The sequence below is a fragment of the Brienomyrus brachyistius genome, chromosome 14 (assembly GCF_023856365.1).
Source record: "Brienomyrus brachyistius isolate T26 chromosome 14, BBRACH_0.4, whole genome shotgun sequence".
NCBI classification, from domain to species: domain Eukaryota; kingdom Metazoa; phylum Chordata; class Actinopteri; order Osteoglossiformes; family Mormyridae; genus Brienomyrus; species Brienomyrus brachyistius.
The window spans coordinates 16,372,284-16,390,185 of record NC_064546.1 but is presented as its reverse complement, the minus strand read 5'-3'; the positions used below and the strand labels follow the sequence as shown (position 1 = coordinate 16,390,185).

At 45.1% G+C, this 17,902-nt stretch overlaps 1 protein-coding gene across 2 annotated transcripts in view; it reads left to right on the top strand.

Moving 5' to 3' along the window:
• Positions 1–7,270, top strand: part of LOC125707498 (protein jagged-2-like) — a 31,526-nt gene extending 24,256 nt beyond the window's left edge. For both annotated transcript variants that reach the window (XM_048974709.1, XM_048974708.1), the window contains 14 exons: positions 482–632; positions 734–898; positions 986–1,099; positions 1,452–1,565; positions 1,670–1,783; positions 1,898–2,014; positions 2,361–2,388; positions 3,185–3,270; positions 3,849–3,962; positions 4,071–4,186; positions 4,650–4,901; positions 4,998–5,129; positions 5,875–6,022; positions 6,757–7,270. In XM_048974709.1, the coding sequence (XP_048830666.1) occupies positions 482–632; positions 734–898; positions 986–1,099; positions 1,452–1,565; positions 1,670–1,783; positions 1,898–2,014; positions 2,361–2,388; positions 3,185–3,270; positions 3,849–3,962; positions 4,071–4,186; positions 4,650–4,901; positions 4,998–5,129; positions 5,875–6,022; positions 6,757–7,241 (2,136 nt within the window). In that variant the 3' untranslated portion in view covers positions 7,242–7,270. The remainder of the gene's footprint in view (positions 1–481; positions 633–733; positions 899–985; positions 1,100–1,451; positions 1,566–1,669; positions 1,784–1,897; positions 2,015–2,360; positions 2,389–3,184; positions 3,271–3,848; positions 3,963–4,070; positions 4,187–4,649; positions 4,902–4,997; positions 5,130–5,874; positions 6,023–6,756) is intronic.
• Positions 7,271–17,902: the final 10,632 nt, after the last annotated feature.

Genomic DNA, 17,902 nt, shown 5'->3' with positions numbered 1-17,902 from the left:
GCAGCTCGCCAGGCTGGCAGGTCGAGTCCATCCGCTGGTCTGGAGGGACGCGCTGCTCCCAGCAGTGGATCGCCTTAAATGGCCACAGTTGCACCACTGGTTTATGTACTGGCGTTTTTGTTTAAGTTGTCTGCCCCCCCCCCCCCCCCCCCCCCCCAAATGATGTGCGACCTCGCAAAACTGGGAAAGGGGAGAAATGTGCGCTTGTGTTATGGAAGGTGGAAGTTTAAAATTCCTGGCCATCCGGGAGCGGGGGGCGGGGGTTACTGGGGTGTCCAGAATAGGCTTCCTGCCAGTCAGAGATAAGATACCAGGGACTATCCTGAGGTTTAGGCGAGCAGAAGCTGATATCCCCTCTCTTTAAAGAGCTTACCAGTGGATGCAGGAGGGAGCTTATCTCTGAGTTTATTTGACGGTTTTAAGTAGGATGCAGCTCCAGGATTTGCCTAACATTTTCTCTTGCCTATGCATGTCACTGCAGGTGAGGAATAATCCCTGTAGTCCGAATCCCTGCCAGAACAAGGCTGTCTGCCATAGCCTCCTGGACGATTACTACTGTGCCTGTCCTGAAGATTATGAGGGCAAGAACTGCTCTGACCTGAAGGACCACTGCAAGACCACACCTTGTGAAGGTAACGAGACGTAATTAAGTCTTTTTTTCTTGTCGCTTCCTTGCTAAATGTTCCCGTTGAGAGTGAACTTGATGTTAGTTGTTGCCTTGCCTCACTTCTAGTGATTGACAGTTGCACCATTGCCGTGGCGACCAACGCGACTGAGGAGGGGGTGCGGCATATCTCATCCAATGTGTGCGGCCCCCACGGCCACTGCGTCAGCCAAGCAGCTGGCAACTTTACCTGTGCCTGCGAGCGCGGATTCACTGGCACCTACTGCCACGAAAGTATGGCCCTAGGAGCTGCCTGCTCCCCAGAAATCCCCCATTGCATTTGCTGCAGTTTCAGACTCACACTCACTCCTGTTTCCCCAGACATCAACGACTGTCTATCCAGCCCTTGTAAGAATGGAGGTACCTGCATCGATGGGATCAACTCCTTCCGGTGCTTCTGTCCCGATGGCTGGGAGGGCAGCCTCTGTGACCTTGGTGAGATGGCCCTTGTCCTTCAGGAAATCAGACTTGAGCGGCCAGTGCATTCTGGGAATGATAGTTCCCAGGACTCTCCATGATCCAGGCCTCCATTTCCCATCATGCTCACTTGAATAGCGAATGCTAGAGGTAGTGGCGTCTACAGAAAATTTTGATTGGGGCAGCCATCAGTAGGGCATTTATAGTTCTGCTTAGAAAATAATGCATATTTAATTTTTATTGTTTCTGTGTGGGGTGGCACAGTGGCCCCGCCCCTTAGATCTGCCCCTGGCTCGTGGTGCTACTGGAGGGGTTTGGGATCTGCTGGCCATGCCGTCGCACTAATGTCCCACATGTCTACATGCTGCAGATGTAGACGAGTGCAGCCGCAATCCCTGCAAGAATGGCGGCCGCTGCGTGGACCTGATGAATGATTTCTACTGCGAGTGTGCAGACGGCTGGAAGGGCAAGACGTGCCACTCACGTGAGTCAATGGACCGGGGCGAGGCGCGTTCTGCTGTTAGCATGCGTGTGCATGCATGCATGCATGCATCCTGTTGACGTGCTATGGCATCCCCCCCCCTGCAGGAGATAACCAGTGTGATGCCGGCACCTGCAGCAACGGGGGAACGTGCTACGATCATGGCAGCGCCTTCCACTGCGTCTGTCCCCCGGGATGGGCAGGCAGCACATGCAACTCGGGTCAGTTCTTCCATCATCTGGCATGTGGTGCAGCTCTCGCTGGGCTGCGATGAAGAGAGTGCCCTGGATTGGCTCTGTACTCTTAATAAACATCTGCTCTGCCTTTCAATTCAGCTCAGAACAACAGCTGTGCTTCTGGGCCCTGCGAGAATGACGGGACTTGTGTGGGAGGTGGGGACGCCTTTACGTGCATCTGCAAAGATGGCTGGGAGGGCCCCACCTGCGCTCAGAGTAAGCCTTCCCTCCCCATTACTTTAAGGAAATGGTGGGAAACCTTATTTTTATTGTCCGTACTAGGGGGTTCATGACAGTAACAGAGACTACATTGTTGTCGCAGAAGATATACTTCTCAGAATTGTGTGCTCAGAGGTGCCGTAAGGGGTGGGCGAGGGGGTGGATTTAGGACGATTCCAAGCATCCCTAAAAAATAACTGGATTGGTGTGGGTTGGAGGCCCAATTTGATGTGCGTTCATGGGACCTGAAATTTCTAGTGACACCTCTGCATGTGCTAAGCCAGGCTAATTCTGATTGTGAGTATATGCAGATGTGTGAATCCAGTTTAATCTTTCCTTGCAGATGCTGATGACTGCAACCCGCACCCGTGGTAAGTCAGTTTGGTTAAACAAACAACGGTACTGTGCAGCCAGTGGGCGGAGCCTGTGTGGGTGGCGGTGCTGCCATTGTTTGGCGTTGCCCCTGCTGGTGGCGCCTTTGTTGAAGTGTCCCTCACCCCAGCTCGCCTCTAACCTACTTCCCCCCTAGCTCGCCCCTAACAATGCCAGGTCTGAATAGCTGTCCCTCATCCAGTTTGCTGGGCATCCATCCCAGAGCCAGGGCAGAGATTATAAAGAGCATAAGATGTCCCTAATTTAGTCTTTCCAAAGCCAGTCCTTGGGGACCCATAGACGGTCCACGTTTTTGCTCCCTCTCATGTCCCTGCTAGACAGTCCACATTTCCGCTCCCATACCAAAGAGCAGGGATGAAGCAAAAATGTGGACTGTCTGTGGGTCCCCGAGGACTGGATTGGGAAACACTCCCCTAAATCATCCTTAAAGCTGACAGCTTGGCCACCTGGGCTCTTATTAATCAGAAGGCTGTGCTGACAAAGGCCCAGGGTCCATAAAGAGTCCCTCAATGAATGGCATAGGGATTAGTGTGGGGGTGCAAGTCGCTCCCTCCGCAATTCTTCACTGTTGACCCGCAAGCAGGGTGGGTTGTGGTGGGGGTGGGGAGGCTTCTGGGAAGAGTCTGGATTTACATTTGAAGAGTATTGATAAGTGGGATCAGTCTTTGTGGCACGGCTCTGCCCACCACCTGCCACACCCCTTCATATTCACACTACGAGTTTCACACAAGTGGTGGCTGTAAGATTGATTTTATTTCGTTTGTTTTTTCACAGCTACAACGGCGGAATTTGCGTAGACGGGGTGAATTGGTTCCGTTGCGAGTGTGCCCCAGGATTTGCTGGTCCGGACTGTCGCATCAGTAGGTACCCGTGAGCACGTGTGTGGGTATTGGCGTTTGAACACGGATGGCCTGCCAACGGGAGCTGGGGGGGCGGCACAGCTGTGGGGGTTAGGGATCTATGTTCCCAAAACTTAGATTAAGGGGCATCTCACGACCTTTGACTTCTGCAGGGAGCAGAGGTCAGCTGTATCCCCAAATAGACAAGTTGAATTATTCATTGACCCCCCCCCAGAGTCCTTCTCCTTCCCAGGAAAATGGGCCCTTTGTTTCGTTTCTTTCTCTGATTTTCTTTCTTTCTTTGCACAAGGGATGTGGATAGAAGAAAGGAAGAGGTGGCACACATAGCTCCTTTGCTTCCTGTTTTTTTTTCCCTTTGGGAGGGGGGGGGGGCGGGGTGTGGACCCGTTGACATCACGTGACTGTCTTTCCCAGAATGCACAGTCCACTCAAGTCTGACATATTTCCCTAGGATGCTCGGCCTGTTCCGCCGCCCTTTTATCGTGCATGTGAGCGGTCAGTTGAATGCATGATGAGCCTCCTGGGGGTGTCATGTGTGCTGGACCTCTGACCCCTGACCTCTGCCCTTACCTACGCAGACATCGATGAGTGCCAGTCGGCGCCCTGTGCCTATGGTGCCACCTGCGTGGACGAGATCAACGGCTTCCGCTGCGTCTGCCCCCTGGGCCGTGCCGGGCCTCTCTGCCAGGAGTGTAAGTTACCCGAACCATAATCCTGAGGATCAGGTGTGTGTGTTTTGTCCTCTTTCCTTATGACATTTATTATGCTAATCTACATATCTCCCCCCCCGCCCCCCACAGTTATAGGCATTGGGAAGATGTGTCGCTATGACGGCCTGCAGTATCCCCATGGCAGCCAGTGGGATAATGAGTGCAACACTTGCCAGTGTGTCAACGGTGATGTCAAGTGCACCAAGGTAACATCACTCTCCCATTCCTGCACCCCCTCCCCATCCCTCCGCTCCTGTATGAGTTTTCGGCCACACTACAGGATGTATTTTAAAGAGTGCTGTGTTTTAAATGCTGAAACAAGATCTTAAGTACACAATGGAACCAATGTTTTAGTATCTGGTGGCCACAGACAGTGTCTGGCCAGAGGCTTAAATCTGGTCTTGCCGATATTTCTGGAGAAATGTACCTCAGGGTCATTCTGAACTGAGCATTAGAGAAAGCTTTGCGCCTGCTCAACTTTGACCTGGCATGCATAAATTCCCAGAAGAGGACCGCTTTCGTTTGTTCTGGAAAGTTGAAATCATATTATTTGTCAAAGGTGACAACCTTTATCAGCATGTCGTTTGGTTCTGTGTGTGTGTGTGTGTGTGTGTGTGCGCGTATGTTTCTTTTCCAGACCTCGTTCTGATGTGACCTGTATGTTGGCAGGTGCTGTGTGGACGTCGGCTTTGTCTTCTTCAGACTCCGCAGGGACAAGAACGTCCCTCCTGTCCAAGGGGACAGCAATGTGAGGAGCACCACTTCCTCACCTGCTTCTCGCCGCCTTGCCACCAGTGGGGAGTGTGTTCCTCACCTGACCCCCCGACTCCCACTGAAACAAAGTGCGAGCCCAACAGCGGTTACCTGGACAACAGCTGTGCCCGAATCACACTCCTCTTCACCAAGGCCAAAGTGCCACAGGTGAGGTGCCCATTTCTTAAATGCCCTCGGGGTAGTTCACCCCCCCTCCGGCCACGCAGAACATTTATACCTGGGATGTCTTCCCGTATATTCTAGGGCACCACAGTGGAAAATATTTGCATGGAGCTGAGGTACCTACCAGCTACTCGAACCCTGGCTAATGACCGATCCCTTCTGGTACTCTGTGACCTCTCCTACTCCAACCACAACGCGGTAGAGGTAGCCATTGTAAGTACACATTATGGCCTTGGTCTTTGCTGTACCTGTTTATTGGTTAATAGTTTTCATTTTGTTAGCATAGCATGTTTATATTCTTGCAGCATGAAAGCACTTTATAGCACATTTTATTTATGATAACAGAATCTGTAGGTCTTTCAAATGGGATCTTCTATAATTATCCAGAAATTCTAAAAGATTGATGTGTTTGCACAGCTTAGGGACAGCATGCCGTCATCTTGAAAGCGTCTGTTTACGGATCTCTGGTTGTCGGCTGAGTGTGTATAAGCGGAGAGGCTTCTCTCGCTTTTAAGATCCCATCATCACACCACAGCTCGCGTTCTGCTGCCTGGGCTGCAGACACTGCGCATATGAAACTTCTCAGCCTGACAAGATTAGCTTGGCCACCCAGGGTCTCCGCTGTCAAAGCTAAACTGAGGGGAAGTCAGCTGGTCCAGCACACAAAACCTTAATGGATGGAAATTAGATTTCTTTCTGAGTTACTTGGGGGTTTTTTTTCTGGGATTCACCATCATCTCAGTGCTGTTCTGTATCAGGCCCAAGTTTTTCGTGGTGCAGTTTCTGATGGCTTGGCATGAACACTGGGGTATATTGCAACCAAAGCTAGTGTATGTTGTAAGTGGAGATTAACAGTGCTCTGAGTAATCCTCTCCTACATGGTATGACTACTGGGAGTTACAGCTGCATATTGAGGGTTTGTGAAAGTACTAATATGTCCCCCCCCCCACTCTCTCAGTCCTTCCAACAGGAGGAGCAGGACAATAGCCAGATACAGGAGGTGGCCAGTGCCATTGTTAACGCATTATCCAAGAGGCACAATAGCACCATCATGCTCTCTGTCGTGGAGGTGAAGGTGGAGACGCAAGCTGTCTCCCAGTCTGTCGGTGAGTGAGATGGGGCAATGGGTTGGTTGTGAGACTGTTTGTCGTCTTACTCTTGATTTTTGATCAAGGAGCCATAAATCATTTCATACACTAATACATTAAATGCAAATTTGAGCGGGACGCGTAACACCCACTCTAATGCAGCAGCTAATTAAGAGCTGGTCGTCAATCGCCCGAAAAAAAGCTTCATTAAGACACCACTCCCTGCACATGTGCTGCTCCAGATAGCCGTGTATACACTTTAAGATTGCTACATGCATGAAATCTGGCATTAAAAATATAAGTAAAAATAACTGTATGACTTTTTTTAACAAAAGTATTAAATTCCTCCGGCGCCATGCCAGTGAAACTGTATAAAAGCTCCAGTGAAGCAATTTTTATAAATACTTGGTTAAATTCTAGGAATTCTCTTCGAGGGAGTGAGCTATTTGCATGCTTAGTTGCCTCATGTTGAAACCTTGCTTTGGTCCACCTGTTCTTCATTTACGAGTTGTGCAAGAGAATGGCTTGGATTGAATTCCAGGCAAGAGTATCATTCTGTATACTTCAAACATCAGTATATACTTAAAGACATTGTGCCTTGACTTGTCTAAAGCTTTGTACTTCTGATTACTTCAAACTAAAAGCATTGCTTGGGTCGGACTGCTGGTTTTGTTTAGGCGTTTAGTTAGTGTTGAGCCCTCCGCCCATAAATGGCTTTTATTTTGATGCTGGACACCCACCCTCTTACCCAGACTACCTGGTGCCCGTGCTGTGCGTGCTCTTCTGTGTGCTGTGGCTCTTCTGCATCGCCATCTGCATCTGGTGGACGCGCAAGCGGAGAAAAGAGCGAGAGAGGCGGCAGCCGACCGCGGCGACAGAGGAGAACGTCAACAACCGGTGGGAACCACTGAAGCCTCTGTCCCAGCAGCAACCCAAAGACAACCGGGACGCCCAGCACGAGTGCAAGAAGCTCATGTACTCCCCCGATAGAACTTGCGACGGGGCAGAGGACGAGGAGGAGGACGACGAGCGGGAAATGGGGACGATGGAGGTGGACAAGTGTCCCCCAAAGAAGTGCCCGAAAGCTGCGGCGCAGACCAAGAAGGCTGTCATCTACATAGGCCAGAGCTCGCCACTCAGGCGGCCTCACCGGACGGCTCACAGCCCCAAGGACAACCGCTACAAGCACATCAATGATTCCAAAGGCATTGAGGACATAAAAGACCATTATGTATGAACCGTCTTAAAGATTCGGGGCGGCTGGGGTGGGGGGGAGGTGGGGGGGGGGGGGTACTTTACATGATTACGAAACACTTCAAAAAGTTATTTTTTATTGTTTTCTGTGAATAATTTTAATTTCTGTGAAAAAAAAAACTGAGAGAATCATTTTGATATTCACATTATTTTCTATGTACAGCAAAAAAAAAAAAAAAAAAAAAGTTTTTTTATCCAGCTGAGAAGGTCTGATTTTGGGGTTTTAGAAGCAAGAATTGGGGGGGGGTTAATTGTAGAAATGTTTTTGTTTACAGATTATAATTATTGCTTTATTTTAATGAGAGAGCACTGTATGTATATTGTTTAATGGTATGTGGCTTACAACACTGTCCCTAGTAAAGGACAACGAGGAATCGACGGCCAGCTCTCGGCTCCTACGTCATATCGTACTACTGTCTGCCGGGACCTGCCTTACCGAGTGCCCGGCGGGATTGAGGGGGGGTTTCCGGTGCTGTTCCTCTGAAGTGGCCTTTGTTTCACTTATTACCTTTAAAACTGTGTGAGGATCTCAGTATTTGTTGTCGGTAGCAAGTGCCTTCAGAGCCCTTCGCTTGCATCCTAGCTGTCGACCTAGCGATTAGCATCTGGACAAAGGGAAACACTTCAGAACTCTCCATATCACCATAAAGGTATTTGATCAAAACAGAATCTGTACATATGTATATAATAAAGCAACCGCTGTGTATATTTGAGTTTAGTAACTTAAGACATTTTGTATTATAATTATTTTGTTTGTAAAAAAAAAAAACCGCCATTCCTTTTATTTATGTGAGCTGATAAAGGCTGGTTTTGTAATGGTTCAGTGGATATTCGGCATCTTCTTCGGATTCTTCTTGCATATAACCATTGATTTTTTTATTTGCTTGTTGTTGTTTTTGATTGCTTTAAAGCCTAACACTGAATGGTTATGTATCGTGTTTGGCCATGTTGGTTTGCCTCTTTGTTGGGGTGCCCAGCCCCTCCCTTGCTGCTTACATCTCCTTCTGGAAGCTTCCAAATAGGCTTGGCCTCCAGCTTACTCTGCTTCACTTTGTAAAACACTAGTACATGCGATACTAGCTTCAGTTAATTATTTTATTTCGCTTTGGATTTATGCCTAATGAAGGGAACAATTTTGTTTTGTCGTCGGTTGAGCATTTGTTCTGTGTAGTGTGGCGATGAGATGTACCACTGGGAAAAAGGATTACCGCTGAAGAGGCAGTCAGTGGGATTTTTTTTAAAATTTTCCTTCTGATGTTAAATACAGCTGTTCTTGAACTTGCATCTTGTTTTATCCTTTGGGACAATGCAAAATAAAGCAATTGAAACGTTACACACAACAGCTGGTGCACACAATTACATTGGGATGACTGAAGAAAAGAAAACTTACTTTAAAAAGACATTTTGTCCATTTATTAGAAATAAATTGAATTATTTATTAAAGTATTTCAGTGGTCCTTCACAAGCTATGTGTGTGCACATGTAGATTAGAACCAAAACAAAAGTACCGGAATCGTTCTACTTCATGGAACATGGACCTTCCCCCTATCTTCTGGGTTTTAAAAAAACATAATCTTATAAAGAATCAAAAAACACTATGGTTGCATGCAGTTCCTCCGAGATCTTTCTAAATGTCGATATCTGGGGTGGTCAAAAAGGCAGCTTGCAATCCACCACCAAGTGCAGGTCAGATTCTTGTCCTTTATTTAATGTGTTAAATTTCTTGCAGTGTCAAATAATTTAGCGTTCAAGAAAAATTCAACATTTGGTCCTGAAGATATAGGGATATGGGGATTATAGCAAAATTCCGTATAAAACGTCAAAGCTATTCAGCCAGGTAAAATGAGATTTAACACTTTACCTTCACTGCGCCTTCATAATGCCTTTATAATGCTTTCAAAGAACATTCATAAGCAGTATGTACTGTAAGTATGAAATGTCTGTTATTAATGTTAAAGTTGTTAAGGTATGTTAGGATCTTAAAGTATACTGACATGCTGCATAAGAATGCATTATGAATCCATTATGAAGTGAATGCACTATGAATGTGCAGTTACTGTAAAGCACAACCATGTAAATCACACTGTCTTCCTGGTCCAGGCCTGTCAATGTTAAATGAAAGTCATGCATTTGGAGGTCTTCGTTTTAGAAGTCGACCTACTCTCTGCCACTGCTGACCTCCCTCAGTAAGGGATAATAGCAGAAATAAGGAGGCTTACAACTGTGAGGCCAGTCTCTGTCTCAGTGCAGCATGTAGCTGAAAGCCAACACCAGATTCATAGAGTGACTGGCAGCAGTCAAGGTTAGCTCCCCTATGCAGGTTTGTACTCACATATCGCACACTGGCTCCGGTTATCCACGCAGACCCGGGTATCTCCAGGAAAGCCAGCATTCTGTTTCATCTGTTTTGACAGCTGTGCTCCGTTTTGGCTGCGCTTTTATGGCAGCCTTTGAAAACCCCATTATTTCTACATTATGATGCCCGTAGGGGGTTAAGGTGCAAGTGTTAGGTGAGAGTCACAAAAAATGAGCTCTTAACCATTGTTTGATTTTGCTGAGTGTCTGAAAAAGCGGCTCATGTCTGGGTGGTAGTTTGCTGCTGTGCTGTAGTGCTTTAATGTGGGACAAACATCTCTACGGACAATGGCTGACTGTCCTGTGAATCTGGTTTCCCAGTGGGTGTGAGGATGCATCGATCCTAGTCTTCTCCCTGATGATCTTTGAACTCGACTGGAAGTTGGTCTGATACTTCGTGCTCTCTTCTGTTCAGGAGATGCAGAGCTAGTGGGGATGTAAACAGAGGTGTCTAAATGCAGGCCTGCAGGCAAATCTAAGCAGTAGGAAGCCAATCCCAAATGCAGGCCTGCAGGAAAATCTAAACAGTAGGAAGCCAATCCCAAGTGGACCCGCCCTTGTAGCCTCTATTCAAGGCTGCGTGATGAAGCAAGTTCTACACTAAACCCGGTACAGAGCTCTCTGAATTCTCTATATAATTATATATCGCAAGCCAGGACAAATACCCGCAGCCATAAATTTAAAGAGGGTTCATTTCAGTGCTCTCGTGTGATGGTCATTTATACAATGCTTAGGTGACAGACATGACAGATCAGTCATTGGTTATATGCTGTTTCATCCTGCTCACACAGTTTTAATGGCAGTATGATTTTGCAGGACTGGAATTAAAGCCCCAGTCCAGGCGTGACACAGTAAACGCGTTCATTTTCACTACGCAATGACGAAAGAGAAGACGCTAAATGAAAGGTTAGTGCCTGAATGACTGCTAACGACAGTGACCTGTACGCTCTGTTATTACGATAAGGGCCTCATTACATATATGGCAGTTACGTGGTGTATGACTGATGTTTGTTTCAGTAAGGGTTTCGGATAGTTTGGGAGTCTGTTTTGTTTTTAGGCTGCTGGACTCATTCAGGGAACACATCTACTGTCCAGCAGGTGTGTTCTTTTAGGGTCCAGAGTTCTTACTCCCTCCCAGGTTACTCAAGCCTCATTTTGAAGGGTCCTTTAACATCTCCACTCGCAGATGCATTTTCACAGCCTGTTTAGTACTTGATCCATGCATTTGCAGAAACTTAAGAACTTCAAACATCCCAGGGAAACCATGACAGTGACACTGAAGCCACCTTCATAGCCAGAGAGCTGCACTTGAAGCAGAAGAAGAAATCTGGTATTTTAATGCAGTGAGTCGTTTATCACAATGTAACTATGGAGATGCTTATTTGAACGCATCCTGGAATGCTGTGTTTTTGAGGAAGTGTTCACCTTCTAAGCTTTTTGATCTGCAAGGCAAGTAAAACCACCAGGTGGTCAGACTGAGGACTGGGGGTGTACTGCAGGTCTGTGGAGAGAACAGCTGGGCTACAGTCTTGTCCACAGTGGTAAATGACTTGCTACACCCACCCACATGCACATTACTCACAGGGTTGCAAGTTGCCATCCACTCGGCCCATATACAGCTGCCCGAAGTCCAGATCAGTGCAGACAGTCATCTTTTCATGGGGAACCTTGTGAAAATTGTCTTCCAGGCAGGTTGCACAGCACCGCTGTTGACATGGTCGTGGTGCTGATACAGTCCATAAGGTCATTCAAGATCCTGAACATATTCCATACTACTTGGATTATCGTTCTCCCTCAGGTAGAGGCAGAAAATTTGATTATTAATTTAAACTTATCAGATGCTGTTAAAATTATTAGAACGGTTATTTTATTGATACAAAAATACCTAAACCACACATTGTGATGTCATTGCATATTAGCTAGGGTTTTGCTTATAAAAAACTGAAAATATCACAACTGCCCTTCCTTGCCCTGGTATAGTTGTCCTGGAAACATGAATGAAGAATACGACAAAAAAAACGTGAATTAGGATGATGTCGTCCTAACTTTTCCATTTGTATATTGCTTGACAGAGGTAATGCTTAAAACAAAATAATGATTGACCTTCAAATAGCATTCGCATCATATATAACATCACTGCTGTTTAACTCAAAACACTTTATTTACTTTTGCAATTAAAGCTAAGTACATTGCTTTTGTCCTTTGTCATGTGAGGAAAAATATATGCATATAGACTAATTAGCATCTCGGACTAATCTGTTGTGTGTCATTATGCTCGGTTGGCAACTGTCACGCATCTGGCGTGACACTTGCGCTATCAGATTAACACTTAAACAAGAAACCTTACAGGTAAGTTTATATTACAACTTAAAGCTGTTACTCATTATTGACCGTCCCTCTCAGCTGATACCACTCCCCGACGGCAGGAAAAAAATCTGAACCAAAAAAAAAGTCAAAACATATAAAACCGAAAAAATAAGATCTTAATCTGAAAAAGACATTTGTAGCTGAAAAAATGACCTCAAATATCAAAATATATGAAAGTGAAAAACGTAAAGTGCTTATTTTTTTTCAAATTCAGAAATCATGTTGAAAACACACACACACAACACACAGCACACGCACACTAGCCTGCATCTCGCCTACACAATTGAGCACGCATGTACATATACTTGCACGCACCCATCCAGGCACACACTAAGATTTTATATGCTTGTATAGTTGTGTTATTTTCTTCACTCTTTAATTTTGTTTGTTCCTGAATTGATCCATTTCTGGATACATTCACATTTCTGAATTTATCCACTCTTGACATGTTTCTCTCTTACTCCTTTTTTCTTTTTCATTCTTTTTTCCCTCCTAATCTGTCCATCCTCTTCGGCCAGCTCAGCCACTGCAATATTTTACATGTGTTAAAAATTAAATAAATAAATTAAATAAAAAGAAATCGATCAACATGAGGGGCCTGTACAGAGTTTATAGGGCCCCTCATGGTAAAGCAAATGTGTTTGGCACAGCAGTGCATTCAGACCATGATTCTGCTTGCTAAAGCTGCTGGACAGGACAAGGGGGAAAATGAATCAAAATTACAATCAAAAAGACTTTCAAACACTTATTTTTAGTTTGAATTGTTATGCATTTTAAAGTTTAACATTAAAACTTGAACTTTCAGTTTCATTTCAAACTAAGAGAACTATTGGCCCTGATGTAGCATTATAGCGATCAAGCCATGTGTGTGGGTAGTAATTTAATGCAGTTTTTTACTTTGTACATAGTCAGTACTAAAATGGATAAAATATACTTAAACTGTACCATTTCGAAGTTTTTAAGATCTTATATTACCAAATGATGTGAGAGTGTGGGACGACGCGTATGTTGCAAGGTCTGTATCACAAAGGTGAATAACTTGTCAAATTTTAGGTACCTCAGTTTAAATAGACTTCACCTTTGTTGACTTACATTTAGCCCAGACTACCTTAAATCCATCCAAGTTATCCAGCTAAGTAAGAAATCCTGCTTCGTGATACAGGCCCCAGATGGGATGAGGATTGTGCTTTACTTTAGTCTGCTAGCTTATTAGCATCAGTGTCAGGCTTTCCGTTTCCCCCATGTTCACATTTTTTTTGGATTTTCTACAGATTTATCTCAAGAAGGGACTGCAGATATTCTTTGTGTGGGTGACATTTTACTAAACCTTCCCCGGCCAACTGGAATTCCTGTTCAACAGTTTAAATCCAATAGCTCAGATTTTAGCACATTTCAGTCTTCCGATTTCTCCTCACAAAGGAGATCTAAAGTTCTTGTGCATGGATTTGCACGCATATTTTTATAAAATAACTAGTACTCGGGGGAAGAGGCTGTTACAGAACTTAAATTAAACATATCTTACTAATAGCCCATCTGGTTAGACATGCACTCTTTACCTTGAGCTCACATTTAAAAGCATGTAATAGTGCCAAATATTTTACTGAACAATGTAATCACTCCCTCTGTAAACCAGGTGGCTAGTTGCCTTTGCTCCCCCGCAAGGTAAATACAGTGGCAAGTAAAGGCAGAGGCCGATTCAAAATAAAGCTGAGTGCTCCTGTTTCCACTTGAATTTCTCATCTGAAAGTTTGGTGGGGGGGGGGGGTTTCTCCCCTGAAAATCCCAAAACATCAAGACATGCATGTGGAAATGTAAGAGTTGTGAGTGACACCTTGCCGGGGCTACGTTGTCACACGAATAGAGACGGCGGTGACAGGCCTTTGGAAAGGTCTGTTCGTATGACGAGCCTCACCTGTTGTGGTGCAGCTGCCTCGGTATCCCAGCCACGAGTTTTGTGTGTCATCAGTCAGCTGCATTCTGTCTATCTGTCTGCATACCTGTCTATCAGCTTGTTTGTATGACTGTCTGTTGGCCAGTCAGTCTGCGAGTGCATATGTCCCAAAAGGATGCTTGCAGGAAGCTGCTGATTTGGTTCCTACTTTAAAATTCTTGCCCTGCAAAAATCTACACTCATTTTATTTTGCATCTATATGTATTTATCGCTTAATTAGGAAATGGAAGAGTGCCCTGATTATTGTATTTAATGCATACATTTTTCTGTTAGCACTTAATGTTGAGCCCTATGCAAAATCAACAAGATTTAGCTGGAGAAGTAATATTTAGTGTCATCAATTGCTGGCAAGAGCAGTGCAAGTATGTTATTGGTATTTGTTATTAAAAAAATTATAAATCTAGAAACCCTATGGTTATATAGATTTTTAAGCTTCTGAGTATATAATGTTTTATAATGTAATGGTGGGAAATGCATTTTAACTGAAATGTTTCTCCTGGTCATTTAAACATGCATTCTCTGTGTATGTTTTTATAAGCTGCTTGGACTGCATACTTAATGGAGCAGGGGCATGTAATTGCCCCAGTATTGTGGTCGGTGGCCGTGTGTAGTAATCTGTGGGGGTGTGAAGAGGGCGATGCAGGTCACATGGTGTGCCGTAGTGGAGTCAACTCGGGTTTCTCTGGCTTGTGCCCCAGCGGGTTCCCGCCACATGCCCCTGCGTGTACAGGCTCCCCACCCCCCCACCAAGGACAGCAGCTGTTTGAGGCCTGAACAAACAGCCGCGTGGGGCAGCAGACCTGGGATTGTGTGTTTGTTTGCCCCCTCGCCTTTTAGCCTCTCCACACATCTTGCCCTTCTTCGGACGCCCTGCCTCTCCACAGCAGCTGCAGGACGGACCAGGTGCCGCTGAACACACTGCAAACACACATGGCCACGGGCAAGTGACCCGATTTGGGATTTTCTGAACTCTCTGCCAAGAGGCAGACAATTACCTAAAGAACTTGGATTGCATGCTTGTATTACAATTTCATAACTGTTTAATGGTTTAGTATTTTTTTTTTTCATAACAAGCATTCCGCGTAAAGGTCTAGCATAGATTTGTTCTAGTTATCACTGAAATGCTAATGCTTTTCTTTCATATCGAATGGCAGTGAAGCTCCTTATACTGCCTGGGCAGTTACCACCGTCTTCTCTAATTTCCCAGTCTAGAGCCAGGGCTTTGCAGCTCTCTTGGTTTAAAAAAAGGGGTCTTGGAATGTTCTTCATGCTGTGTCGCTGATCTGATATGGGCGTGACATGAGGGGATGTAATCCACCCTGTTCTCTTGCCTCCCCCATGACCCTCCTGATCTCCACCTGCCCTGCTGGGAAACCAGGTGGACTCTCTGCCAATGTAGATGGAGGTGCTCAAAAGCCCCTTGCAGAAGACCTTGATACTGGGCTCTCTATCGCATTCACACCGCATAGTTTGAGGTATATCAGTGGGGAGTTTTACACACCATGTTGACATGCCTTCAGCGAATTCTGAAGTCTGAAATCCTTGTTAATTTTGTACTTTCAATATTTCAGAAGACTGGTCTACAAATAACTCATAAATATTCAGGAACTCAAGTGCTGAGCTGGTAAAGATTAGTTTTCGATTTTTATAGTTTTGTCCAAAACGATGTACATTTCCAAAAGCAAAATCAGTCAGTCCCTCGAGCAGTTGGGGTTTAAGGGCCTCGCTCAAGGACTCACTCTACAGGACTAAATGCTATTGGACTTGATCCAGTGACCTTCCAATTGTAGGCATGATGTCCTGAACCACACACCATCCCCAGCTTTCCCAGTGTCACCTTTTCAGTCAATCCATTGTTAAGCTTCATGTTAAATCATTGGTCTCAAGTTTTATGTGGTGACATTTAAAAAAAAAAAAAAAAAAAACGATACTCAATAAAATGAAAGTGAAATAACGGAGCATGAAACCTCCTGTTGGATGTAGCTCACCATTCTAATTTGGAACTCCAGTGGAAAAGAGGCAGTAAGAATGCTCTTTGGCTCACGTAGGATGGATATTCACTGGAGGGCAGCAACAGATGTGCTCCACCTAGGAGATGGTTCAAGAAGGAGCAGATTGGATTATCCTGCTTGACCAGGTGGGTGAAGTTGGTGCTGGACAGTGAAAGGTCAGTTCTATTGGGCAGTTGCCAACTTGTGTCTCATTATATATGTTTGTCTCATTCCATAGACTCCCAGTGGAACCATAATTTGCAGAGCTCTCTGCCTTGAATTTAGGGAGGGCTTCCTTGCACGTAAACGAGGGCTGCTTTTGCTAGCGCTACGGCAAAAGTGCTTCTTTCCAAGCGGAAATGCGTGGAGGAGGCATGGACTATGCCTGCCTGTTGGGCTCACTGCTTAATAGTGCAGTGGTTGTGGCTGGGGGCCTGGCCAGTTTTGCGTGTGGACCTTGGTACCCATACCATCCCAGTGGCAGCAGGTGGGCGAATTGGACTCTGTGTTTTGTTTCCCTGCTCTTAATGCACCGATTCAGATTAATATATATATATATATATATATATATATATATATATAAAACTCTTTAATCTCTCGTGAACACATATGTGTTGTGTCAGTATTGCCGAAGCAAGGTTATAGCTTGGTGTTTCTTTTGTCTCAGTTTTCTTCTAAAAATTCAGCTGCCTTTAAAACTCTGAGCTTCTCAAGGTTAGACCCAGGAGAATCAGGGACATGCCCGTGAAAAGGCCTTATTCAAACCCTGCAACAAGATGCTTCCAAAATATACGGAGTTCTTGAGTTTCACAGCTTAGAAAAATACAAGACCTTTCTTGTACATCAAACAGTACTTTAAAGCTCTTTAAAGCGACTGTGTAAATGCTTTACTTTTTAAATTGTTTGCAATATGGTTCACTCTGTGTTTTGTCGGGTTTTTTTTAGTAGCTAAACTGCTCTTTTGGTTGATGTGATCTCATTGACCTCAAACATCAATAGTTCCTCTGATGTCTTGCTGTTGCAGAACAAACGTGATTGTTTTTGGATTCCTGCTCCGGTCTCCAGTCTCATCAGTGAGGGCCATTGATTGGATGCAGACAGGCTCAAACACTTGGCTGATTTTGGTAATCTCAAAAATCAGAGTAATGGTTCATTGTGCCTGTTGAACCATTGGGTGGGTGGGGCTGATATTCCTCCACCTGGGTTACTCTTGTATGAGAAGCACCAGACCTTTAGGTCTTCAGCATTAGCTGGAGATTACTCCCCATTCCCAATTTTGCCACGAGTAGCAAGCTCACTGATGTGACCTGTCTTCCCCTGCCTGCAGTCCGAAAGTAACAAGTGCACTAGAATTCGCCCTATTACAATCTATTTTAGTTCAGATATGTGCTCCTTTCAATCACTAGGAAGACAAATGAACTGATTTGATTCATTCTATTCCTCAGAAATCTCCCAGAGTAAGCCACTGTTTCCGCCAAGATTCTTGTAAACATTTACTCTTGTATGACATGGAATGACTTGCAGACAAACAGATTGCTAATTCCTGGCTTTTAAGGAGCGACACTAGAGATGAGTGGTATATAATGTATCTCAGCAGAGGTTAAGAAATTTGAATAAAGCATCGTAATTCTCATGTTTGCAAGAAAAATTGAATGAGGAGGGCCAGGGTGGACCAGTAGCATTTGATGCATGCTGTCTTACTCCATTCGAAGCAGGCAGGTGGTGATGCAGGGCATTTGTATCCTAGCTGCTGGCTTTACTCTTTATTGTGAATCTGGCCAAGTGTAGCCCATGCTTGGCAAGTCTCCTGGCCCTGATCCACTGTAGTTTTTCTGGGTTGAGAGAGCAAAAATGACTGAAAGAAAGTGAAAGCCCTTTTCCAAAAAGCCAAGTTTGTGAAAGAGGTCGCATTTTCACATTCCCACCAGAGTCTGCACTGCCAGTGGTTTTCTCTGCCTTAGTTCTGGAGTTCACTGGTAT